The sequence below is a fragment of the Symphalangus syndactylus genome, chromosome 2 (assembly GCF_028878055.3).
Source record: "Symphalangus syndactylus isolate Jambi chromosome 2, NHGRI_mSymSyn1-v2.1_pri, whole genome shotgun sequence".
In the NCBI taxonomy this organism is placed as follows: Eukaryota; Metazoa; Chordata; class Mammalia; order Primates; family Hylobatidae; genus Symphalangus; species Symphalangus syndactylus.
In genome coordinates, this window is record NC_072424.2 from 60,992,887 (window position 1) to 61,019,907 (window position 27,021).

At 34.2% G+C, this 27,021-nt stretch overlaps 1 protein-coding gene across 9 annotated transcripts in view; it reads left to right on the forward strand.

Moving 5' to 3' along the window:
- The window catches only part of KHDRBS2 (KH RNA binding domain containing, signal transduction associated 2), a 656,853-nt gene that overhangs the window by 543,381 nt on the left and 86,451 nt on the right, over nt 1–27,021 (forward strand). For all 9 annotated transcript variants that reach the window (XM_055257519.2, XM_055257497.2, XM_063618794.1 and 6 more), the window contains one exon: nt 15,825–15,907. In XM_055257519.2, the coding sequence (XP_055113494.1) occupies nt 15,825–15,907 (83 nt within the window). The remainder of the gene's footprint in view (nt 1–15,824; nt 15,908–27,021) is intronic.

Consider the following 27,021-nt stretch of genomic DNA (forward strand, 5'->3'; position numbering starts at 1 on the left):
GAGTTTGCAATATTGATGGAGGGCCTCCTCCTGCTCACATGGTGGCTGTCCAGGACTGCTGGTTTCCAGGGCAGCCCTAAGTCATCTGCCCTAAGCAAAGTCTGAGGTATCAAAAATAAATAAATAAATGAATAAGTAAATAAATAGCCTTACCAGAGTAGGAGAGAGTAATTTAAAAACTGGAATATGAAGTCTGGGTGTGGTGGCTCACGCCTATAATCCTAGCACTCTGTGAGGCCAAGGCGGGCGGATCATGAGGTCAGGAGTTTGAGGCCAGCCTTTCCAACATAGTGAAACCCCGTCTCTACTAAAAATATAAAACATTAGCTGGGCATGGTGGCAGATGCCTGTAATCGCAGCTACTTGGGAGACTGAGCAGGAGAATCGCTTGAACCCGAGAGGCAGAGGTTGCAGTGAGCTGAGATCACGCCACTGCACTGCAGCTCAGGCAACAGTGTGAGACTCTGTCTCAAAAAAGAATATTAAAGATCAGAACTAAACCTAAGTTAGCAGTGAGGCCCCTCCCTATTCAAAAAATATCAAAATACTTTTTAATTAATAACTTAATTAACCTGAACATTTACATTTTATCTGTTAACCAGCACTGCTAAAAAGAAAACAACATTCTGGGAAAATAAAATTGGTAATTCTGTCATGACTAAGAACAGGATTAAATTTTAGAACGTAACTCATGCTTTTTACTCTTATGTACCAGAGGTTAAAGATGACTACAAGGGCATTGTTAATACATTTCTAATCATAAAAGTCCCAAAACAATTAAAAATGCCTTCCTTTCAGGATAACAAAGGAATTTTTGTTACATTCGGTACCATATGATAGAAAAATAGCCACCATGGAAATGAAGATTACTTAACTGGCTTATAGAAAATTAATTACTTCATTTTGATATGCATTTGTCATGCATAATTTACTAGACAGTGATAGTTGTGTGAAATAATGTGTAAAAATTTCTTTACATTTATCAACGTAAGTGATTGGTTCTTAAATTCTTTCTAATTGAAAAAATATTACTAAAGATCAGAACTGAAGTATTTTGGGGGCAAAAACTTAAAAATATTAAATAGGTGCATCATATCATCATGCTCTTGTTTAAAAGCTAGAAAATTCCTTTTGAACAACCAACATAACACCAACAGGTGTGGCAGGAATCATTATGGAATGCTGATTTCTTATGCTGTTTTTGTTTTGGTTTTCCTGATTCATTCTCTGTCTAACACAAGTTGAATTAGATAATTTGAATCAGATCAGCTATGATGATGCCAACAGCATTTTAAGCTTTGGTTTCTCATGTCCTAAAATAGCAATATAAAACACAAAGAAATGATGAGCTTTTTTTTCATGTTTGTTGGCCACATAAATGTCTTCTTCTTAAAAATGTCTGTTCATATCCTTCATCCACTTTTTGATGGGGTTGTTTGTTTTCTTTTTTTTCTTTTACATTTGTTTAAGTTCCTTGTAGATTCTGGATGTTAAACCTTTGTCAGATGGGTAGATTGCAAAAATTTTCTCCCATTCTGTAGGTTGCCTGTTCACTCTGATGGTAGTTTCTTTTGCTGTGCAGAAGCTCTTTAGTTTAACTGGATCCCGTTTGTCTATTTTGGATTTTGTTGCCATTGCTTTTCGTGTTTTAGTCATGAAGTCTTTACCCATGCCTATGTCCTGAATGGCATTGCCTAGGTGTTCTTCTAGGGTTTTTATGGTTTTGGGTTTTACATTTAAGTATTTAATCCATCTTGAGTAATACCATTTGAGAAATACCATTGAGAAATACTGTTTGACCCAGCAATCCCATTACGGGTATATACCCAAAGGAATATAAATTCTTCTATAGAGACACATGCCCATGTATGTTTATTGCAGCACTATTTACAATAGCAAAATCATGGAACAACTCAAATGCCCATCAATGAAAGACTGGATAAAGACATTGTGGCACATATACACCACAGAATACTATGCAGCCATAAAAAAGAATGAGTTCATGTCCTTTGCAGGGACATGGATGAAGCTGGAAACCATCATCCTCAGCAAACTAACACGGGAACAGAAAACCAAACACCACATGTTCTCACTCATAAGTGGGAGTTGAACAATGAGAACACGTGGACACAGGGAGGGGAACATCACACACGGTGGCCTGTCAGGGATGGGGGGCAAGGGGAGGGAAAGCATTAGGACAAATACTTAATGCATGCAAGGCTTAAACCCTCGATGATGTCTTCTAAACTTCTTTTCTGAAACTTGATCCTGTTCTTAGTCATGACAGCATTAACAATTTTATCTGTCTCTTTCTGGTTGATTGGAACAGGAAACCACCATGGCACATGTGTACCAATGTAACAAACCTTCACATTCTGCACACGTATCCTGGAACTTAAAGTGAAATAAAAATAAAATAATAAATAAAATAAAATGAAAAAGTAAAATAAAATAAAATAAATAAAATATTTTTGGGAAAAAAACATTAAGTACTAAGTGTAAGTGACTAGTGGGACAACAGAAATGGGGCAAGTTCTAAAGAAATATAAGACACGCACTCTTTATTCTTAAGGACAATATAGTTAAGGAGAACACAATTATCAAGTATTTTTAACCCCACTTAAAGGTGTGAGCAAATAAAATAAAATAAAATAAAATATTTTATTTTACACACAGCAGCAACCTCAAGGCACTATATAGATAATTGGCCACGAAAAAGACCCTTTTAGAGACAACAGCTCCCCTCTCGTGTGACCAGTTCACTGGATTTCTATGATTAGAAACATAGTAAGATATGTCTGTGCCCTCTTATTCATCTTTAACCTTTTGGTACTTAGAAGTGAAAAACACGAGTTGGCTTCTAAAACTTGATCTTGTTCTTAGTCATGACAGCATTAACAATTTTATCTATCTCTTTCTGGTGAGTGTATTAGAAGGCGTTAGAGACTTATGCCACTGACTTTACAGCATTTGCTTTGAGTTCTGTCCTGAAGCAGCAAGGAGGCCTACAATATGAAGTACATAAAGCATTAACACATTTAAAATAGATCCATTAGCAAACTAGCACTTCATTACTCTAAACTCCAGTTTCATTAGTCATAGTTCTGTTCATTAACTGGGTTGAACAGATTGCTACCTGATTTTTAAGGTGTTAGAAAGCATTTAGAAAAATGGGAGTAGAAGGAAACCTACTGACAACTGAATATTTTCAAAAAATACAAAGTTAACGTCCTTTCATGTCATACTAGAGAAAAATTACTAAAATGTTTCAGGATATCTCATTTTAATTATAGCCTAGAAGCAATCTCTAAATAGCCAAATTTTCTTTTGTCCCCACCAAGCGCCAAGTTTTATTATTTTTTAATCTAGAGTTTATGATGTACTTTGGTTTACTATATTGCTTCCTTTTTAAACAGGAAATTAATGCAGCTGTTCATGATTAAGAGTCACCTACTTGGAAACCTAAATCACATTAAATAGTGTTCATTACCAAATATAGTTATATGAGCTTTGAAACTTGCAAAACTAGCGAAATTAATTTTCAGTCATTCTTCCCAAAAAAAGGAAAACAGATTTGAAAGTTTCGGTAGTAAATGTTAATATTCTGTAGGAACTGGGTAGTCTTACTAAAATAGCCATGTTTGTTAGGAAATAGTATCTCACAATGTTTGACAATTGACAAGGTTTGTTTCTCCTAATAAGAAAAGATTACTGGCTTGTACTCTGCTTGGGTACAATGTTATATAGAACTCTAGAAGACAAAGGAATCCAGAATAAAAAGGATAAAGCTGGTAAATTTTGCTGAAGGGACAAAAGTAAAGGCACATATTGTCATTTGCTGGAGATATCAAATAAACAAGGAAACAGTATAACCATCTGCCCTTCCCTCCTCAATACAGCAAGTCACTTTTGAAGGACTCCCAGTTTTCGTGTGTTTTACTCATCTCTTGGTAGGAGACACAATTGGCTATGGACCCTGAGCATCCTTGTGCTTTCTGGCTGGTTATGCCAAGAATACAAGGCCTAATTACTCTTTACTTGGATGATTTATCAGGACTGTGCTTGCAGCTAGTAACATAAGAATGGAGTAGCATCTATCCCCAAAGTCAGAGCAGGTTTGCTTCCACTTACTTCATATTCCATGAGCTCACTGTTCCCACCCTGCAATACAACCCACTGAGTGTGCAGGCATCTAACCTGGACCTGCTTGCATTGCCCTGTGGGATGTAGGGCAAGCCAATATGAAGGTCTGGCTTTTAATTTATGGTGTGTAATAAAGTCCTTGTTTTTGACCCAAGAGAAAGTTATGTCTTCTGCCAGCATCCATGACACAATAATAGACTAGCTTATTAACTTAAAGTATATTAAAATCTCAGATATGCATAGTTCTTTACATTTTATATTCTCATAAAACTGCTTATAGCAACACTATTCACAATAGGAAAGACTTGGAACCACCCTAAATGTCCAACAACGATAGACTGGATGAAGAAAATGTGGCACATATACACCATGGAATACTATGCAGCCATAAAAAATGATGCGTTCATGTCATTTGTAGGGACGTGGATGAAACTGGAAACCATCATTCTCAGCAAACTATCGCAAGGACAAAAAACCAAACACTGCATGTTCTCACTCATAGGTGGGAATTGAACAATGAGAACACATGGACACAGGAAGGGGAACATCACACACCAGGCACTGTTGTGGGGGGGGGGGGGGAGGGACAGCATTAGGAGATATACCTAATGTTAAATGATGAGTTAATGGGTGCAGCACACCAACATGGCACATGTATACATATGTAACAAACCTGCACATTATGCACATGTACCCTAAAACTTAAAGTATAATAATAATAAAATTAAAAAAAATAAGGATAAAACACTGATTTTTAAAAATATAATACAAAATTATTAACCCCAATTTTTTTTTCATTTTTCTTCAGTGCATGTTTTAACAGGTAAAATCCCAAATTGTGTTTGTGTTACTATTGTAAACTTACCAAAATGATTTAAAAAGTCATGAGAATTATATTTTGACATTAATGATATTAGGCCTTCAGTAAAGCAACTAGAGAGTAAATACTAGACAGTGCCAGAGAACTGAGTTTACATTGTAGCCAAGACACTTCCTCGTGGGCTGTGGTCTCATGAAATTATTTCTCATTTTCCTAATCTGTTAAGTAGGTGTAAAGATACAGAACATGCCATATAGGCTTGATTTTGGTTTTTAACAAAATAACTGTGTATGTAAGTGCTTCACATACTGGCTCTTACTGATCTCCCAATGCATACTTGTTATATATGATTATGAATGGTGTTCACTTGAATGGTATATTATTAATTTTATTTTTAAATATATACAACTTCCACATGTGTCTCTTGAGGTTTGTTATTTGATTTTAGTGGGCAGATTGGAAAGTTAGCATTAGCCTCCCCAGAGATTAATTTGTTAATGTAGAATACTGGGTTGCATATGCATGGCTGGCAGAGAATGTCTTGTAGTTCCTTGGAAGCTTCTAATTTCCGGAGAATCTAGATTTCAGAAATATGCAATTTCTAGCCTTCATATTGAGTGTACATATATAAGGGAAAATTATTTAGCAGCTACAATCTACATTGGAAAGGAAGGTAGAGAATAGCTTGCTTTTATTTAGAGACTGATTTACTGATTTCTATACAAAACGCCAAAGATTTAAGTATATTGCCTAACTGCAGAGCTAAACTGTTAGGTTTAATGACCTCACTGAGGATGTGCACCTTTATGCGCTCATATGGTTTTGAACACATAATGACTTCCCATGTTGCATCAGTAACAAAAGCTGCATACTGGGGAGTAACCACTGCCATAGTATCCCAAGCCAGCAATCTAGTCATGCTTTCAGTGGGAAAAAAGAGATGGAAGAGACTGTTAAAATATTTCTTATTTTATCAGAAATTCATCTATTCAATATCAGAGAGAGAATGTACCAATATCACAGATAGAATGTAACATTTTAAAGAAAAAATACATGAAAAGTATAAGTAACCTATGGTCAAGAGAATACACAAGCATTAATAATTTATATCCTAAAGAAATGGTAACTATCAAAATATTGGCATTGTACAGTTAGTTTTTGTTTTAGTAATATTTTATGTTTTAAATTTTTGATTATTACCATGAAGTGCTTTTGTAGTTCTATGCATCTTATGGTTTAAATAAGCTAAGACAGGGATGTGTTTTTAAGAATTAACCACACTTCATAAAGTAAGTTAAATGTTAAGTTCCTATCTGACCTGTTAATTACATTCAATAATATTAAACGCCAGCATTTGCAAATCGCTTTTGTGCCTAGCATTTTAGTTTTTGATGACAATTTATTATCTTGACCCTCATAATTAAATTACTTAATTATAGAATATTTTATGGTTCTTGATTATTATTTCTCTCTTCACTTTATTTTTCTCTCAATTGCATAACAATATTCCACATTATTTCCCTTAATTTATGTATTTTGTTGTAATACCTGCTGACCTTTTATAGAAAATAAAATCCAAATGAAAATAATGAACAGATGCTAAATCTGTCACAAAGACCTGTTAATTTTTAAAGTCTTCACAGAAAATGTGGGTATATAACAGAGTCAGAATGACATTTCATATCATTTAAATTTCTAAATGATTTTCTTCTAGAAGCCACAATAACTTACTGGTATCACAAGACACTTTTGTTCTCTTTAGTTGACAAAAACATGTCAATTTCACAGTTTCTAATATTAGTGTTAGGTTGAACCTTAGGAAATCGCCAACATTTGACAATTTTTGACTTACAAAAATGGCAATTTCCTGTGGTCCTACTTGACTTTTTAAATAGGTAAAGAAAAACCACCTGTTGGGTCCTCTACTCACTACCTGGGTGACAGGACTATTTATACCCCAAACCGCAGCAAAATGCAGTATACTCATGCAACAAACGTCAACATTACCCCCTTCATCTGCAGTAAAAGTTGAAATTATTTTTTAAAATTATCTGAACTGTCAGTGATGTAATATAATAGTTTCAAAACATGTTTATTTTCCAAAATATGTGGTGAGATGCTTCTAAACTATTTTTGTGTGATGATTCCCTTTTCTGAGTTGCAAGCAATCTTCAAATATCTTAGGCTCCATAAACTAGTACTGATTAGAAAAGCTCTATCTAGAGGTAATTTAACATATTCTGTTTACAATTCCATTTTTTGTTTCTTTTTGGAACTTTTTGATTCTGTGTCTATGGGGTAGTAATGCACGCAAGAGTAGAGGCGGAGATTTTCACAGGTCTCTGTTAAACAAAAACAAAAACAAAAAAACAAAAAACATTGGCATGGGGATTTAATAAGGCCTTTCAAGAAATAATATCTTTTGGGTAAATTCAAGGCTGATTTTTTTAAATGGGGTCTTTCTGTACAAAATATATTTATTACAGCTGACCTTGTGCCCTCATTTCCTAGAGGGGAAGTAGTGCTTGGAACATTGTGTTCACGTAGAACTTTCTGTAAATTAAGTTTCTCTTCTCAGTGGACACTGTGCACAATGGTGGTTATTATGGTTGCCATGTATACGTTGATGACTACTAGAGCCATATCTCTAGCTCAAACTGTCTAAGCTTCAAACTCGTATATCCAGGTGCCTGAAACCAACTCTTGATGGTATCGTGGTTACCTGTTGCTATCCTAATGGCCTGACAAGAAAACACTTAATGCTTTTTGGAAGAAAATACCATCAGCCAACGCTTTCACAAATTTCCTTACACCATATCAACAGTTCAGTGAAAACCCGTGACATGTTAAAAACAATGACAATAAAAATTAAGAGGAAAAAAATAGTCATGGGTAATTGAGATGTTAGTTACCATTCAGGGACTTTACAGTAACTATGATAATATGTTCAAGAAAATAGTGGGAAAATGGAGCCTACTCTACAAAGCCTTGGTAATATTTATTTTTGAGTCAAAATATATAAAATGTTGATCCAAATTTGTCATTCTACCACCTGGAACCCTTCAATGGCTTCTTTCCCTACTAGATATAGATAAACCCTTTGCCATGTTATAGAAAACAATTCAGACGTGACCCTTTCTGCTCTTTGGTCCAACTCCCTACTGTTTCTTAGACATTTTGTGGTTTAGTTAGATCCAGCTACTAGCAGCTCACAAAACACAATTTATTTTCATAATGCCATGCATTCACACGTGGTGCACCTGGAAATGAAATGCTCTCATTTTACCTGCTTGTCCACCTGAAAAACATTTATTTATCCTGAAATACCAATCTCAAACAACAACTTTTCAGAGACATTCTCCTTGAAATCCTCAGACCTATTTAGCCATTCCTCCAGTGTGCTTCCATAGCACTTGTTACATACTCTTGGAGTGCTTTCTTTGGTATCTGAATTGCATATACATTTGTTGATATCTTCTAGTAACCAAGAGCAGAGGTGACTCATACTGGCTCACAAGATTTCTTGTAAAATTTTTAGGAATTTTGTAAATTGATTGTTAAACAGTCATTATTAAAAATTAAATTACATAACTTTAAATGAAATAGATTATATTGAAGATAAACATTTACAGACTCATCAGTATGTATTAGGTTAGAATCTGTGCTCTTTCAGTTATTTATGTCTAGTGTATCTGTTTGGTGGAAATAACATATAATGGTGTGTTAATGTTCACCTTTTCCCAAGTCTGTTTTCAGTGGCAATGTGGTGATAGCTTAAAATCAGCTGTAATAAGAGTTTTTACACTACAGATACTGGCAAATGCTAAAAGCCAGGACTTGATGTTTTGTTTTATTCATTATCTAAATGTAAGAAAGCTATGGAGAAAATGTTAATAATGTAGATTTTATTTAAAAATTAGTTATACCTATAGCCTTAACATTGTAAATGGAACACAAAATTGAGGAAATATTCTTCCAGCATGTCAAAACCATTGTCTAATTCAAAGCATTTTATTTATTTAAAAGTGTATTATTCCTATAGCCTTAACATTGTAAATGGAACACAAAATTGAGGAAATATTCTTCCAGCATGTCAAAACCATTGTCTAATTCAGAGCATTTTATTTATTTAAAAGTATATTATTCCTATAACCTTTACATTGTAAATGGAACACGAAATTGAGGAAATATTCTTCCAGTATGTCAAAACCATTGTCTAATTCAGAGCAAAGTTGCTCCTGTCATTAAGAAACAAGTAAAATTCTGACATATGTATTTGAGATTTCACTTTCACTTTACTGGTCAACATAAATAAAAATGTCAAATAACAGTCATGTCAGAACCATACATTTATCAATAACATTGACATCGTTGCTGAATCAGATAATAAGCAAGCATTTATCTGTGCTGTGATTTATTGGGATTCTATTGTGACAATGCAATTATAAAACTTATAGTGGATTTTGCAAAAAATTTTGCAAATCACACTGAAGTTATATGTTTATAGAATGTATAATAAATTCTGTATTTTATTTATAAATCATATGCTTTATGTCAGTAAAAGGTTTAATGAATTTGCATGTGTATGTGCATACACACACGTGCATACAATTTTTTGGAGAGGCAATTATTAAACATTTACCAGAACTACACTGGATAAGAACTTCTTAAAGATAGGACTTATGTCTGAATCTTCTCTTATGTTTAATGCCTGGATAATAGGTAATTAAGTGGTTAATATAACATCTGATGAATTACTATTATTTTAAGCTCATATGCAGAGCCGGTATTAGTTAGATTTGACAACCCAAAATTGGAATAGAAATCATAGTTCAATAATAAGCGTTTAAGTCAATGACCTCATTAATTTGAGAAATTAGTAGGCATATTAAAGACAAAAAAATGCATTTTCCAGGGTAGATTTGAAAAGGGCTCGTTTTGTAAAGATATGTGTTTATGGTTACACATATTTGTCCTGTATGTTGCTTTGCCCAGTACCCAAATGTGTAAAGTGGTCTATAATTCATAGCAAGCTACAAAGAAATTGCCTTCTTTCATTATAGCTCAGGCCTTCATTTTAGACCCACACTTCACATTGTGCCTTAAGTATATTGTAGAGAACTTAGCAAAGACTCAGAAAGAAGCCAAGATTGTGTTTCACAAGGATCCTATAAGGACTTGTCTTGTTTGGCTCAAAGAATAGAAAACTAAAGAATTTATAACTTCACAGATAGAAAGAAATCTTAGAAGAGATATTTTCCATGACCATGTTCCAGAGAGGAATTAATCGTATCTTCTTGAGTGTTTTCTTTCTTGTGGGAGATATCAAATCATCTGTCTACAGCTAGAAGAAAGTAAAGTTAAAATTGTTAATTTATTTAGAAAGTTTTCTTTTACTGGACACATCGGATGTGCTCTTTGTACTTGAGGAAATTCTACATTGGGACTCTGATGACTTATGTACCATAAAGTAGTATTTTTTAGTAGAAGTATACTAATAAGCCAGGACATAATAAGATAGTAATGTCTTCAAACAGCAAAAACAATGAAGCAAAAATGGAAAAAGTATCATTTCAGAATTTTTGATCTTTTATGTTTTGATTTCTTAATTGAATATTCATATTCACCTTAAATCTCAGGCAGATACTGACTGGCTTTTCAGGGAGCATGTCTATTTTAGTGATTTATCTTAGACCATCATCAGCACAATGCATGTTTTTACTTAAGAAAACCACATAAATATGGTTTCCTAGAACTATGGCTTTCTTTTTTTTACAACTTTATTGGTCTTAAAAAAACTGTATTATGTAAAACATTCCATGTTCTACCTTTACTCTTCCCTACATCTTATGAGTTTCCACATCTGGGAATCTTATTAGGATTCAGGATTTGAATGCAGACAGAATAAAGCTGGGGTCCATGCCTTTTATGGCTCTGTGGTCGTCTCTCCTACCCTAGCTGCTAGAACACTCTTGCTTTTTTCTCACTTGTTCAGAAATCCACCTGCTACTTCCTTAGTGCTGGCATTAGGAAAACGATCTGATTTATGCAATAAGGATATACCAATGAATAACTCACAGTCTGTTTTTAATATTTAGGATTCAGTGTTGACATCTTAAACGTTGTGATGCTTTTCATTTTGTGACAGTTGTCTAATGATAGTTTACTGTTTTGTAGTACTATACGTTTACATACATACATATATATTTACAAATATTTATGTGTATACATATTTCTTAATAAAAGGATGGTTTTAAAAATATATCAAGTATTAGGAAAATATGCCCATTTACTGTCCCTTTTCTAGTAAGTACAGCTATTTGGGGAACATTGCACTATATGCTTTATGAAAGTTTAGGTTAACAGGAAAGATTTCCATCTACTCTGGGGATTTTCTTTGTAACATTTAAAGAAGTAAAAGAGTGAGGGAGTAAAATGAAATAATCTTCCTGGGCCAAATAGTAAAGATATTCGTCATAAATAGAGATAATAGCTTTATATATTTATCATTTGAAACACTTATCTTTTAGTGGTGATTAATTTGTGTTAATCCATATCTACAGTGGATAAGAATAGTCTCCTTTGGCTAATTAAACAATTCAATATATATTTGTTAAATGACTATTCTATGGAATAAACTATGCCAGGTACTACAATACATCATAAAGGTTATAAACTATTGTATAGTCCTTGCTTTTCAGAAACTTGAATTCTTAAAAGAGAGAAAATTGTAGAAAAATAAATACAGTATATGTTTAGGTATTTTAAGAACAATGAGAGAAAACAGGCTATTGGAATTCAGGGAACTAAGGGTTAATATACGGTTGTTAGAAGGAGGAAAAGATTTCTAAAGATATTATGTAAAATGACCTTGAGGAATTAGTAGCATTTCAACAGATGGAAATGGGGGAAACATAGGGATTTCAGGAGCCCTGGAGCCCTGAAGACGAGTACCTACTCCCATCCCTGGTTCTTGTACCTCCCTGCTCAAAACCAGAAACACAAAAATAAAGTGGAACAAAACAAACAAATTAAAACTGCCTTGCCTCCTGTTGGAAGCTAGAGATCTTGAGTCCTGCATAAGAAATAAAGGTGAGTGAAGCCATATTTTTATAATCTTGGTGAAGGACCAAAAGCCCGATTCCTAAAAAGAAGTTTGCACCCCTTGGAGCACCTGTGAATGTCCTCATAACTGACCAGGCAGATCCTCAAGATAGAGTGCTGGACTGCCCTGAATCTTGCAGCTCCAGAAAGCTCCAATTATGGTATTAACCCTTGTCCCACCACAAAGGAGATGAGAGACCTTGGGCTAAGAATGGGATGCTTAAACTATACCAGGGGAACACAAAACATCCACTCCACATCCTAACAGTTGTTAGTGTGTGTGTGTGTGTGTGTCTGTGTGTGTGTGAAGTAACGTAAAAAGAATAAGAGATATCATATAGGACAAAAAAGTAAATTTACTGTACCAAACGAGAAGACTCAATCTCACTAGTAAGGGTTATAAAAAAAAAAAAAGAAAGAAAGAAAGAAAAAAAATGGAGAGACATTTTCCACAACTGAAGAATATAAGCCTCTAGATTGAAAGAGCTCATTGAGCACCCAACATAATGAATGAAAAGAAACACACACACAAAGGCATTGCCTTCTGTAATTTCAGAACAGCAGAGATAAAAATTGTAAAAGCATCCAGAAGAAATAAAAAAGAGACAAAACAAATCTAGGTCACATGCAAGTAATAGGAATTCTCAACTTTAACATGGAATAGTAAAAAATATTGTACCAAAGCTCTCAAAATTCTGATTAAAAGCATTTTTTTCAGCCTAGACTTCTCTACCCAACCAATTAAGTATGAGACAACAATTTAAAAATTTCCAGTAACATAAATGTACAATACAATATCACATATGTAACATTCTTTCAAAAATATTAAATCTGAATGTAATTATGAGAATAATCAGACAAATGCAGAATGTGGGATGGTGTACAAAACAGTTGGTTTGGACCACTCAAAAAAGATAATATTTTGGGAAGCAACAAAAGGTTGGAGAACTATGCTAGCTCTAAAAACACTAAACAGATATAATCATCAAATGCAATTCAAAATTCTTTATTGGGTTCTGATTTTTAAAAAATAGCTATGCAAGATTAAAATAGCTACAAAATTCATAAATGCTTGGGACAATTGTAGAAATTTAACTGGGGACTGCACAGTAATGTGAATATATTGTGATTTTTAAGGAGTAATAATAATACATTTATGTAGAAGAGTGTCCCTACACTCAGGAGATAGAAGCTGAAGTATTTAGGGATAAAATATCATGTATCTGGAACTAATTTGCAAATGATTTCTTAGAAAATGTATATATAAGATAACACAAATGAGACAAAATATCAATAATTGTTGAATCTAGGTGAAGGGTAGATGAGTTTCCATTAACATCTTGTTCCAACTTTTGTATAATTGAAATTTATCACCAAAAAAATAAAAACAAAAGCTACAGTGAGTAGGGGAGGCAGTGTAAAGCTAAGCAAGAAAGAATCAAATATTTTTCTCCAAAATATCTCTGAATAGAGGTTATTGAAAGAGATGTTTCAGCAAGAAATTAAAGCAAGGAAAAGATGGAATCTGGCCAAAGGAAATTCACTACCAACAATGGTGAAAGAGGCCTTAGGAAAACACCTTGGCCTTCAGGCCTAGAAATTCATCAATGTGGACCAGAGCACAATGACACGGTTCTTCAGGTGATAGTCTCCATGTTACACATAAAAACATTATGGATGAGCTGATGTCTTTGAATCTTAGAAATATTACTGCTAGTTTAATATGACCATTGGGACAATTGATGAAGACATTTCTAAATACTTGGAAAACCAAGAAAATAATAAGATGAATGAACAATTATTAACTTTGGAAGAAAGGAAAAGGTGTATGAGAATAAAAACAGAATTATTTTAAATAATTTATGTCATAAGAGGATACAATTATGTATTCTCACTCAATAATATTAATACTGACTAATAAAAAATTATGATGAAACTATATTGGGAAGATAAGTAAGGGAAATAATAGAACTAAATTTAACAAGCTGAATGGACAGAAAATAGAAAATGACAAAATTTATAAATCCAACAACAATAACTTAGCTATATTACTTAATAACACAAAAATAAATACTAAAATAATAGATGAAAATACTGAAAGAGAGCTGAAGATTAAAGGAGAACAAGACAAGAAACTACTATTTTGGAGACATAAGCTTGTTTGTATTATTTCTAAATAATCTGCATGTAATTATTTTATAAATACTAAAATGAACTTTAGAACATTAAACAAAATTTAACTCAATAGGAACTAATTAGGGTATTCAAGGAACAAATAGAGAAACTATTTCATACTGCACAGCAAAAATATAATGAAAAATGACAAGAGATGGAAGTTAGATTCAGAAAGCTTCATATGTAAATAATAGCATTATATGATGGTAAGACCACATGAAAATGAAGAAACAAGGAAATAAAATTTTTAGAAGTTTCTTAAGTTGATAAATATATTAGTCTTTTCATTAAATGAGCTTAAAAGTGTTAGTCAAGATCAATGTCAAAGATTTCACATATAGGTATTTTCTACTGAAATTCCTGAACAAGATAAAGAGAGATTTGTAAGCCTCCAGACTGAAAAGAATTTATGAAGTGGTAGGGTAGGGTGGAAGTGTGTTCCAGGGAAAGAGATGCGCCAGCACCAGGCACAGAAAAGCTGAAGGTTTTTCCAGAAGTAGGGAATAATCAAGATGGATGGCTAGTGTTTAAAATTAATGACCACAAAGAGAAACAAAGCTAAATCATTCAGAGTGATTGATAACTGGAGTGTATAATTACTAGCTTGTTTGAACATGCTGCTATGACAAATCTGCCTTAGCTTTGTTAGTGTAACTTACTCAAGTAATAAATCTCATCACACAACATTATTTTACTTATGAGATTTAAAAATCATGTAATGTACACAAAGTCTTTTTTTTTTTCTTTTTTGAGACGGAGTTTCACACTTGTTGCCCAGGCTGGAGTGCAATGGCACAATCTCAGCTCACTGCAACCTCTGCCTTCCAGGTTCAAGTGATTCCCCTGCCTCAGCCTCCTGGGTAGCTGGGATTACAGGTGCACACCACCACGCCTGGCTAAATTTTTTTGTATTTTTTAGTAGAGATGGGGTTTCTGTTTCATGTTGGCCAGGCTGGTCTCCAACTCCTGACCTCAGCTGATCTGCCCACCTTGGCCATGCAAAGTGCTGGGATTACAGGCATGAGCCGCCAGGCCTGGCCACAAAGTCTTTATTTCACCCCTTCTTTGCTTTTTTCTTCTTTCTTTTTTTCTTTTATTTATTTATTTAATCAGTAATGACTCCATAATTTTTACTGAAAGTTGACTACAATTTAAGGATCCTGTAGTTTATAGTTTCTATCTTAATTATGATTATTAAAAGGAGAAGAAAAAATTCCCAGTGGGATAGTAACAAACATGTTAACACCACCATAAGGTTATCACAGTTGTTCTTGTATACCCAAATAGAAAAACTTATTTTGAATTTCTTAGTCATTATTATTGATGAAAATTCTAAATAAGTCTTAGAGTAGGTATTGCTGCTTCATTGATATGCTGAGTTTAATAAACATTGATACCTGATCCATGAAATATTATTTAAGTTTATTTGAGAATCATTAATCTAGTAAAATATGATACATGGTTACTTACCCAACATGAAATCTAAACCAAGATCACATTGTATAAAATTGTGCCAACTGAAAACAGATCAAAGTTAATCAAATTGACTGCTAACAGGTGTTTCTGCCATTTTTTGTCTCAGGGTTATGATGATGGCTACGGGGGTGAATATGATGACCAGACCTATGAGGCTTATGATAACAGCTATGCGACACAAACGCAAAGGTAAGGCATTTGCTATCTAAAGCAGCTTTCTCAGGATTATCTCTAACCAATTTTGTTTCTTGAATCTGAATGTCAATTATATCATGTGAGAATTTCTAGTAGTGTTTTTTCTCTATTATCTCTCTGAATTATTAAGTTGCTTACCAGACTGTGAGAGTTAAAATATAATAACCTTGCAACTGCAAACAAAGAAATAGTAGTGTGTCATTCTAAGACTAGATGATTATGGCAACCAATCAACTCGTTAAATAAGCTTGTATTTAACTAAATGTTATTTTTAGATTTTTTAAAAAGACAATAATAAAAGTTAGGCACTTGTCCAATGTACCTTTTTTTTCCGAAAATATCACATTTATTCGTAAAAGATAATAAAATGTCATTGGTACTCTGGAAAGAGTGAAATTCCTGAAACATCTTAGGGAATCAAGAATTCCTTTGCTTTCTTGATAGATCTCATATTGATTGTTGAATATATTTCGTTAGATTGACCCAAAATTTGTGATATAAATGATTTTTTACTTCTTCAAAGTCAGATTTATTTGAGATGTTATTTATATATGATGAAATTTACCCATTTAGAATACAGCTGTATACGTTTGGCAGATGCAAACTAATGTGTAATGACCACCGAAATTAAGATATAGAGCATTTTCACCATCCAAAAATGCTTCTTCATGGCCCTTTGTAGTCAACTTCTCCCTCATCCTCAGGCCCTGGAAACCAACTATCTGTTTTTCGTTACCACAGTTTTACCTTCTCTAGAACACCTTGTAAGAAGAAGCAATACAATAATGTAACATTTTGAGTGTGGTTTTTATTTTTGTTAACTATGAAGAAAATAGGTGTAAAACAAATGCATATTTAGAAAATTCAGTCACCCACATTTTTTTCTTAAAAATGTTACAAATTTCACAGGAAAATACAGGGGGTCTATGAGTTAAGTGAGTTTCCCATTTATGTGATTGACAGAAGCCAATGGAACTTACTGTTGCAAAATCATTATCACATTGATCATTTCTTGACCAACTTTATTGGCACCCAAGGAGACTTAATTAATAAACCTCCTTTAGGACTTAAGTAATATTTGAGTGAGGAGAAGTGGCAAAGAAGAAAACAACTTTAAGGTCATTATAGATTAGAATAAATCTAATGTATTGTGGAAGTTTGGATTTTCTGTGGCCTGAATGACAGCACAGTAAAAGTATTGAAGAGAAATTTTATTTAGAGGGAATACTGTGGGCAAATTAGAAATAAGATGAGTGTGAACTGATATCTTTAAAACTAAGTATGATTTAAGTTATCACTGTAGAAATGACCATCGCTGACACTGAATAATTGGTTAATTTGTAGTAAGCTAAATAGAGAAGCCATCATGAGCCAAGAGCTTTTGCTGTAATATCTTAATTGTCCCAATTACATATTGGAAAACAACACAGTTATTTAGGCTTAGGGTAAGTTTTGCATCACATTACAGGTGCTGAACAGAGTATTATATGCAAATTGGCTACATATTTAGACTGTCTGCTAATATTTTCAATCAAATTGTTGGTTTATCATTATACATTAGCACATAAAAATAGTGATAACAAAGTTCCATAACTAGTTTCAGAAACCCTTGATGGAAAGTGTAGTTACCACACTCGACAAACACAATTAGAATAGACTAAAATAATTCCTTGATGCAGCTCTGTAGAGCTACAATTAAATAGAAGAAATTTTGGAATAATTTTCTGAAAATGAGGGACTTTCTCTCTTCTGGTGAGATTTAAGTGGGCTTAACTGACCCTAAGAAACAAGAAGAAAAATATGAGATTAAGATAATTTAGCTTTGAATATCTGAAAAATGAATGTTAGAATTGTTGAACACACACACACATACATACATATATATAATGGCTGTATATAATAATTTTAGAATAAAACTTGCTTTAATAAAGTATAATTTATATGTAAAGGGACATTTTCTACACACTTCTGCTGCCTTCCCTGTCTCCTTTCCTATCCACTCAATTTTGATGGCTAAATTCTTCCCATCCTGCCAGCCCCAGCTCAAAAGCCAACTCTTCTAAAATGTCTTTTCTTAATTGTGTTTTGGGGAATAATCTGTTTCTGCCCTGAATTCCAATGGCACCATGTATTTACTTTTCTATATCATTTATTTCTCTGCCTTACATTGGGACTATTTGTGTACATGTCCCCTATCATTTTCTTTATTTGTTCCAAATCCTTTTCTAATACTGCCTCATCTCTTTCACAATACTAGGTACGAGGTCTTTCGTGGGGTATGCACTGAAGCGATAATTGTTGAGTATGTGAATGTCGAGCCTAATATGTTCTACACGATGGGAATACAAAATAAGAGCCTCATTCCTCAAAGAGAATACCAAATTCAGAATTACATATATCATATTTACTGATAGAATATTTATGTGCTTCTCTGATACTTTACTGTTAAGCCAGAGGGACAAAGAAAGTAGGTGATGAAATTAGCTGCAGTGATACCAATGTCTATATTACAATAATGATAAAATGCCTATTTTGGTCAAAATTTTATCCTCAATACTAGTATAGTTTCTGAAACACTAGAGGTTCTCAGTAAATATTTGTTGACTAAATAAATGAAAATGAGTAAATGCACTAATTAGTAAACTATTTTTTTCAGAAAACTGTAAAAAATAATTTTTAAATATCATGCCAATTTCTAATAGAAATAGATACACACTAGAGTTCTTATTAGATAAAGTGTTTAATGCCTACCTTTAGATTATTTTTTAATCAATTGTATTTTATCAAAATTAAATTTTGTTCTCTAAAAGACACTGTTATTAAATAAAATGGCAAGCTACAAACTGTGAAGCAATATTAGCAAAACATGTATTTCTAAAGAATATATTTGACTGTATCCAAAGTATGCAAAAACTGCTAAAACTTTAGAATCAGATAAATAACCTGACTTTTAAAAATGGGCAAAAAAATTTGAACAGACATTTCACCAAAGAAGATATACAAATTGCAAATAAGAGTCTAAAAATATGTTCAACATCATTATTCATTAGGAAAATTGAAATTAAAACCACAATTAGATACTAGTACACCGATCATCAAATGGCCAATATTAAACAGATTGAATTATCAAATAAATGTTAGTGAGGATGTGGAGCAACTGCAATGCTCATATATTGCTGATAGGGATGTAAAACTGTAAACCACTTTGGAAAACAATTAGGCAGTCGCTTATAAAGTTGACCTACATTTACCATATGACCCAGCAATTCTTCCCTTCGGTATTTACCCAAGTGAAATGAAAACATTCATCTGTCATGGCGGTTTGTTGTACAGATTATTTCATCACCCAGGTATTAAGCCTCGTACCATCAGTTCTTTTTCCTGATCGTCTCCCTCCTCCTGAAGGCCAAAAGGCCCCAGTGTGTGTTGTTCCCCTCTATGTGCCCATGTGTTCTCATCATTTAGCTCCCACTTATAAGCGGGAATATGTGGTATTTTGTTTTCTGTTCCTGTGTTAGTTTGCTAAGGATAATGGCCCCCAGCTCCATCCATGTGCCTACAAAGGACATGATCTCATTCTTTTTTATGGCTGCCTAGTATTCCATGGTGTATATCTACCACATTTTCTTTATCCTGTCTATCAGTGATGGGCATTTAGGTTGATTCCACGTCTTTGCTATTGTGAATAGTGCTGCAATAAACATACAAGTGCATGTGTCTTTATAACAGAATGATTTATATTCCTTTTGGTATATGCCCAATAATGGGATCGTTGGGTAGGATGGTATTTGTGGCTTTAGGTCTTTGAAGAATCATTACATTGTCTTCCACAATGCTGAACTAATTTAATAACAAACCTTCACTTGTATCCCTGAACTTAAAAGTTTTTTTAAAAAGAAAATATAGTAAAAAAGAAGATAAATACAGTCACCCAGAAACAGCTGTTGTGAACATTTTTGGAGTATCTATTTATCAATGTATCATCTTTTTATCTATCTTTCGTGTGTGTTAACACATCTACCTACATTTGAAATCATATACTGAAAATTGTTTTGAAATTTAACTCTCCAGCACATAAGAACATCTATGTTAATAAATGAATGTCTACAACATAATCTTTAATGGCTGTACATTGTTTCATTGTATGATTTGATCACAATTTAATCATTCTAGTACAGTTAAATGTTTAAGTTATTTTCAAATTTTCATAACTCTAAACAAATATGTGATTAATATCTTTGTAACTAAATCTTTTTTTTTCTTCAACTTTTATTTTAAATTCAGGGGTCCATGTGCAGGATGTTCAGGTATATTACATCGGTAAACAAGTGCCATGCTGGTTTGCTGCACAGATTATCCCATCACCTAGGTATTAAGCCCAGCATCCATTAGCTATTCTTCCTGATGCCCTCCCTCCCTCCACAACCCCCCTCCAAGAGGCCCCAGTGTGTCTTGCTCCTGCCGTGTGTCCATGTGTTCTCATCATTTAGCTCCCCCTTAATAAATGAGAACATGTGGTTTTTGGTTTTCTGTTCCTGCATTAGTTTGCTGAGGATAATGGCTTCCAATTTCATCCATGTCCCTGCAAAGAACAGAATCTCACTCCTTTTTATGGCTGCATAGTATTCCATGGTGTATATGTACCACATTTTCTATATCCAGTCTATCATTGTTGGTCATTTAGGTTTAGGTTGATTCCATGTCTTTGCTATTGTGAATAGCGCTTCAGTGAACATACGTGTGCATGTATCTTTATAATAAAATGATTTATATTACTTTGGGTGTATACCCAGTAATGGGATTGCTGAGTCAAAGGGCATTTCTGCTTCTCGGTATTTGAGAAATCAATCCACTGTCTTCCACAATAGTTGAACTAATTTATGCTCCCACCAACAGTGTAAAAGGGTTTCTTTTTGCCTGCAACTTCACGAGCATGTTTTTTTGACTTTTTAATAATAGCAATTTTGACTGGTGTGAGATGTTATCTCATTTTGGTTTTGATTTTTCTCTAATGATCAGTGATGTTAAGCTTTTTTCATGTTTGTTAGTCACATATATGTATTCTTTTGAGAAGTATATGTTCAGGTCCTTTGCCCAGTTTTTAATGGGGTCGTTTGTTTCCTGTAAATTTGTTTAAGGTCCTTGTAGACTCCAGATATTAGACCTTTGACAGATGGATAGGTTGCAAAAGTTTTCTTCCATTCTGTAGATTATCTGTTCATTCTGATGATAGTTTCTTTTGCTGTGCAGAAGAAGCTCTTTAGTCAGATTCCATTTGTCAATTTTTGCCATTGTTGCAATTGCTTTTGGCATTTTCAGCATGAAATCTTTGCCTGTGTCTATGTCCTGTATAGTATTGCCTAGGTTTTCTTCTAGAGTTTTTATAGTTTGGATTTTACATTTAAGCATTTAATTTATCTTGAGTTAATTTTTGTATATGGTGTAAGGAAGGGGTCCAGTTTCAATTTTCTCCATATGGCTAGACAGTTCTACCAGAACCATTTATTAAGTAGGTAACCCTTTCCCCGTTACTTGTTTTTGTCAGGTTTTTTGAAGATCAGATGGTTGTAGGTGTGTGGTCTTATTTCTGAGTTCTTTATTCTGTTCCATTGTTCTGTATGTTTGTTTTTGTACCAGTATTGTGCTGTTTTGGTTACTGTAGACTTGTAGTATAGCTTGAATTCAGGTAGCATGATGTCTCCAGCTTTGTTCTCTTTGCTTAGGTTTGTCTTGGCTATTCAGGTCCTTTTTTGGTTCCACATGAATTTTAAAATATTTTTTCTAATTCTGTGAAGAATGTCAATGGTAGTTTAATGGGAATAGCATTGAATCTATAAATTGCTTTGGGCAGTATGGTCATTTTCATGATATTGATTCTTCCTATTCATAAGCATGGAATGTTTTTCCATTTATTGCTTCCTCTCTGACTTCCTTGAGCAGTGGTTTGTAGTTCTCCTTGAAGAGATCTGTCACTTCCCTTGGTAGCTGTATTTCTAGATATTTTATTCTTTTTGTGGCAGTCATCAATGGGAGTTTATTCATGATTTGGCTCCCTGCTTGTCTATTGTTGGTGTATAGGATTGCTAGCGATTTTTGCACACTGATTTTGTATCCTAAGGCATTGCTGAAATTGCTTATTAGATTAAGAAGCTTTTTGGCTGAGATGATGGGTTTTCTGGATATAGGATTATGTCATCTGCAAATAAAGAGAGTTCAACTTCTTCTCTCCCTATTTGAATATGCTTTGTTTCTTTCTCTTGCCTCATTGCCCTGGCCAGAACTTCCAGTACTAAGTTGAGTAAGAGTGGTGAGAGAGGGCATCCTTGTCTTGTGCCAATTTTTAAGGGGAATTCTTCCAGCATTTGCCCATTTAGTATGATATTAGCTGTGAGTTTGTTATATTTGACTCCTATTATTTTGAGGTATGTTCCTTTAATACCTCATTTATTGAGAGTTTTTAAAATGAAGGGATGTTGAATTTTATTGAAGGCCTTTTCTGCATCTATTAGTTCTGTTTATGTGATGAACCAAATTTATTGATATCTGTATGTTGAACCAACCTTGCATCCTGGGGATGAAGCCAACTGGATCATGTTAAATAAGTTTTTTGATGTGCTGCTGGATTCAGTTTTCCAGTATTTTATTGAGGATTGTTGCATTGATGTTCAGCAGGGATATTGTCCTGAAGTTTTTCTGTTTCTTATATCTCTGCCAGGTTTTGGCATCAGGATGATGCCAGCCTCATAGAATGAGTTTAGGAGGAGTCCTTCCTTTTCAATTTTTTGCAATACTTTCAGTACACTACTAGCTCATCTCTGTACCTCTGGTAGAATTCAACTGTGAATCTATCTGAGATTCTGGTCCTGAGATTTTTTTGGTTGATGGGCTATTTATTACTGCCTCAATTTCAGAACTCGTTATTGGTCTATTCAGGCATAAAATTTCTTCCTGCCTTAGTCTTATGAAGGTATATGTGTCCAGGAATTTATGCATTTCTTCTAGATTGTCTAGTTTATGTGCATAGAGGCGTTTATAGCATTCCCTGATGGTCATTTGTATTTCTGTGGGGTCAGTGGTGATATCCCCCTTATCATTTCTGATTATGTTTATTTGATTATTTTCTCTTTTCTTCTTTATTAGTCCAGATAGCAGTTTATCTATATTTTTAATGGTTTCAAAAAATGAGGTCCTGGATTCACTGTTTTCTGAAGGGCTTTTCATGTCTCTGTCTCCATTAGTTCCACTTTGATCTGGGTTATTCTTTTCTCCTACTAGCTTTGGGGTTTGTTTGCTCTTGGTTCTCTAGTTCTTTTAGTTGAGATGTTAGGTTGTTAACTTCAGATATTTCTAGCTTTTAAATATGGGCATTTATTACTCTAAAGTTCCCTCTTAACCCTGCTTTAGCTGTGTCCCAGAGATTCTGGTACATTGTCTCTTTGTTCTCATTAGTTTCAAAAAACTTCCCAATTTCTGCCTTATTTACCCAAAAGTCATTCAGGAGCAGTTGTTCAATTTCCCTGTAGTTGTGTGATTTTTAGTGAATTTCTTAATCTTGAGATGGAATTTGATTGCACTGTGGTCTGAGACACTGTTATGATTTCAGTTCTTTTGCATTTGCTGAGGAATGTTTTACTTGATTATGTGCTCAATTTTAGAATAAGTGCCATGTCGCGATGAGAAGCATGTATATGCTCCTGTTTTGGGGTGGAGATTTCTGTATATATCTATCAGGTCCACTTGATGCAGAGCTGAGTTCAGGTCCTGAATATCTTTGTTAATTTTCTGTTTAGATGATCTGTCTAATATTGTCAGTGGAATGTTAAAGTCTCCCACTACTATTGTATGGGAGTTCTAAGTCTCCTTGTAGGTCTCTAAGAACTTGTTTTACGAATCTGGATGCTCCTGTATTGGGTGCGTATATATTTATGATAGTTAGCTCTTCTTGTTGAGTTTAACCCTTTACCATTATGTATTACCTTTCTTTGTCCATTTTGATCTTTGTTGGTTTGAAGTCTATTTTGTCAGAAACTAGGATTACAACCCCTGCTTTTTTGTTTTCCATTTGCTTGGTAAATTCTCCTCCATCCCTTCATTTTAAGCCTATGTGTGTCTTTGCACATGAGATGGGTATCTTGAAGACAACATACCTATGGGTCTAGGCTGTTTATCCAGCTTGCCATTCTGTGTCTTTTAATTGGGGCAATGAGTCCATTTACCTTTAAAGTTAGTATTGTTATATGTAAATTTGATCCTTTCATCATGATGCTAGCTGATTATTTTGCAGACTGTTCACATGGTTGCTTCATAGTATCACTGGTCTGTACTTCAGTGTGTTTTTGCAGTGGCTGGTAACGGTTTTTTCTTTCCATATTTAGTCTATTTTTAAGGAGCTGTTGTGATATAGCTCTTGTGACAAATTCCCTCCACATTTGCTTGTCTGAAAATGATCTTATTTCTCCATCACTTATGAAGCTTAGTTTGGTCAGATATGAAATTCTATCTTACTGGGGTTCTCTACATTTCCTGAATTTGAATATTGGCCTGTGTTGCTAGGTTGGGGAAGTCCTTCTGGATGATATTCAAATTTTCCAACTTCATTCCATTCTCCCTCTCTTTCAGGTACCCCAGTCAGTCATACGTTTGCTCTCTTTAAATAATCCCATATTAGTCAGAGGTATTGTTCATTCTTTTTCATTCTTTTTTCTCTATTCTTGTATGCCTGTCTTATTTCAAAAGACAGTCTTCAAGCTCTGTCTTTCATCCACTCAGTCTATTCTGCTATTGATACTTGTGATTGCATTGTGACGTTCTCGTATTGAGTTTTTCAGCTCCATCAGGTCAGTTATGTTCCTCTCTAAACTGGCTATTCTGCCTATCAGCTTCTGTATTGTTGTTTGTTTGTTTGTTTGTTTTTGAGATGGAGTCTTTCTCTGTTGCCAGGCTGGAGTGCAGTGCATGTTCTATATTGTTTTATTATAATTCTTAGCTTCTTTGCAATTGGTTTACAGCTTGCTCCTTTAGCTTAGCAAAGTTGGTTATTATGTACCTTCTGAAGTCTACTTCTGTCAATTCAGCCATTTCAGCCTCAGCACAGTTCTTTGACCTCCTTGGGGAGCTGTTGTGGTCATTTGGAGAAGAGGCTCTCTGGCTTTTTGAGTTTTCAGCATTTTTGCATTGATTCTTTCTCATCTTTGTGGCCTTATGTACCTTTGATCTTTGAGGTTGCAAACCTTTGAATGGGGTTTTTGTGGGTTCTTTTTCTTGATGTTATTGTTGTTTTTTGTTTGTTTGCTTGTTTGTTTGTTTGTTTGTTTTTTATGGTCAGGCCACTCGTTTATAGTCCTGCTGCAGTTTGCTTGGGGTCTGCTCCAGACCCTAGTTGCCTCAGTGTTTCCCATACCTGAAGGTATCACCAGTGAAAACTGCAAAACATCAAAGATGGCAGCCTACTTCTTCCTCGCCGTGGCTCATGCCTGTAATCCCAGCACTTTGGGAGGCCGAGGCCAGCGGATCATGAGGTGAGGAGATCGAGACCGTCCTGGCTAACATGGTGAAACTCCATCTCTACTAAAAATACAAAAAATTAGCCAGGCATGGTGGTGGGCGCCTGTAGTCCCAGCTACTTGGGAGACTGAGGCAGGAGAATGGCGTGAACCCAGGAGGCGGAGCTTGCAGTGAACCGAGATCACGCCACTGTACTCCAGCCTGGGCAACAGAGCAAGACTCCATCTCAAAAAAAAAAAAGAGAAATATATAATTAGAATCATCCTCCAGCATTTACAAACAATATTAATATCATTTTAGCATTCTTGCAGTCTAAATTAGAAGAAATGCTGATTTTGAATTGTGAAAATAAAATAGTAGAATATGTGTGACTTAGTAGAACTAAGATAAAAGATAAAAATCTTTAGAGAAAATGGTCTTTAATTGATTAGTTAGCATAAGTGAACACAGAATTTGTGAGAGTATAAAATAGAATCTGGGAGATGCCTAAACGGAATAATTATGTCATCCTCAATAGAGATTCTAGAGGAGGTTCACAAGGTAACAACCCTACAAAGGTTCACCTGAAGTTCAGCAGCTATAACAATTTTAATTAATCCCCAGTTATTTTGCAAGGTATTGTTAGTTCAGGAAAATTTCAAATGAATCAGAAAATGTGTTTCACCAAAGAATCCTCAAGAGGCAGCTTAACTGAATGACATGAATGACTGGTAAAGATGACAATGATATAAGGGGTCTCTGACCATCATCTTTTTCTCTTACCCTGTGTTTATGAGGAGAAAAAGTAAAGAAATAAATTGAGTTGATTATGCAAGCTTCAAACTGCAGGGCTAGTATTACAGTTTCCAGGGGAACTCACATACTTGAAGTTTTGACTTAAGACAAGTTACATCCTGGGATTAACACCTTTAATTGGACCAAACATTTAAATTCTGTTTATGTTCTGATACTTTTTTTTTTTTACATACTCCTCAAAGACATTAACATTTTCAAAGATCAACCTTCTGAAATCATGGAAATTCACAAGATTTTGTCAACATTTCCCAATGTCCAAATTAAAAAAAAAAAAAAAACTCTACCAAACCAAATTATACATGTAGAAAAAAGTAGTTTTCATTTACTTAGATACAAGTGGTAATATTGCAAATAAAAGCCAAAGACCAATTCAGATCTTTGATTCTAACAGTAATTTAATTTGGATGTGAAATGTTAAAAATTTATAATCTTCCACTGTAAAATTTTAACTGTAGATTGGTATAATAGGCAAAATATTAAAATGGAAGTCTTTGCTTTTCTTAAATAATGAATCAGATGAGAAACTCACACAACCTAGGAAAAGAAGCCTCCCTTCTGTGGAGAATGTACTAGGAGAGCAAAGATGTATAGATATAGATATAGATTAGACATAGTTATAGATATAGATAGATACCTCCCTCTGAAATATAAGGCATTATTACAAAGTGTTCTAGAATGAAGACCCTTTTTTGAATATTTGTAGTTGTCAGGGCTGAAACAGTGTGGGGGCGGGGAATTAGACTCCTAAATTAGGATAATTTGTGGAGAGTTTAACCAGGGAACTATTTTCAGTGGACGAGCACCACAAG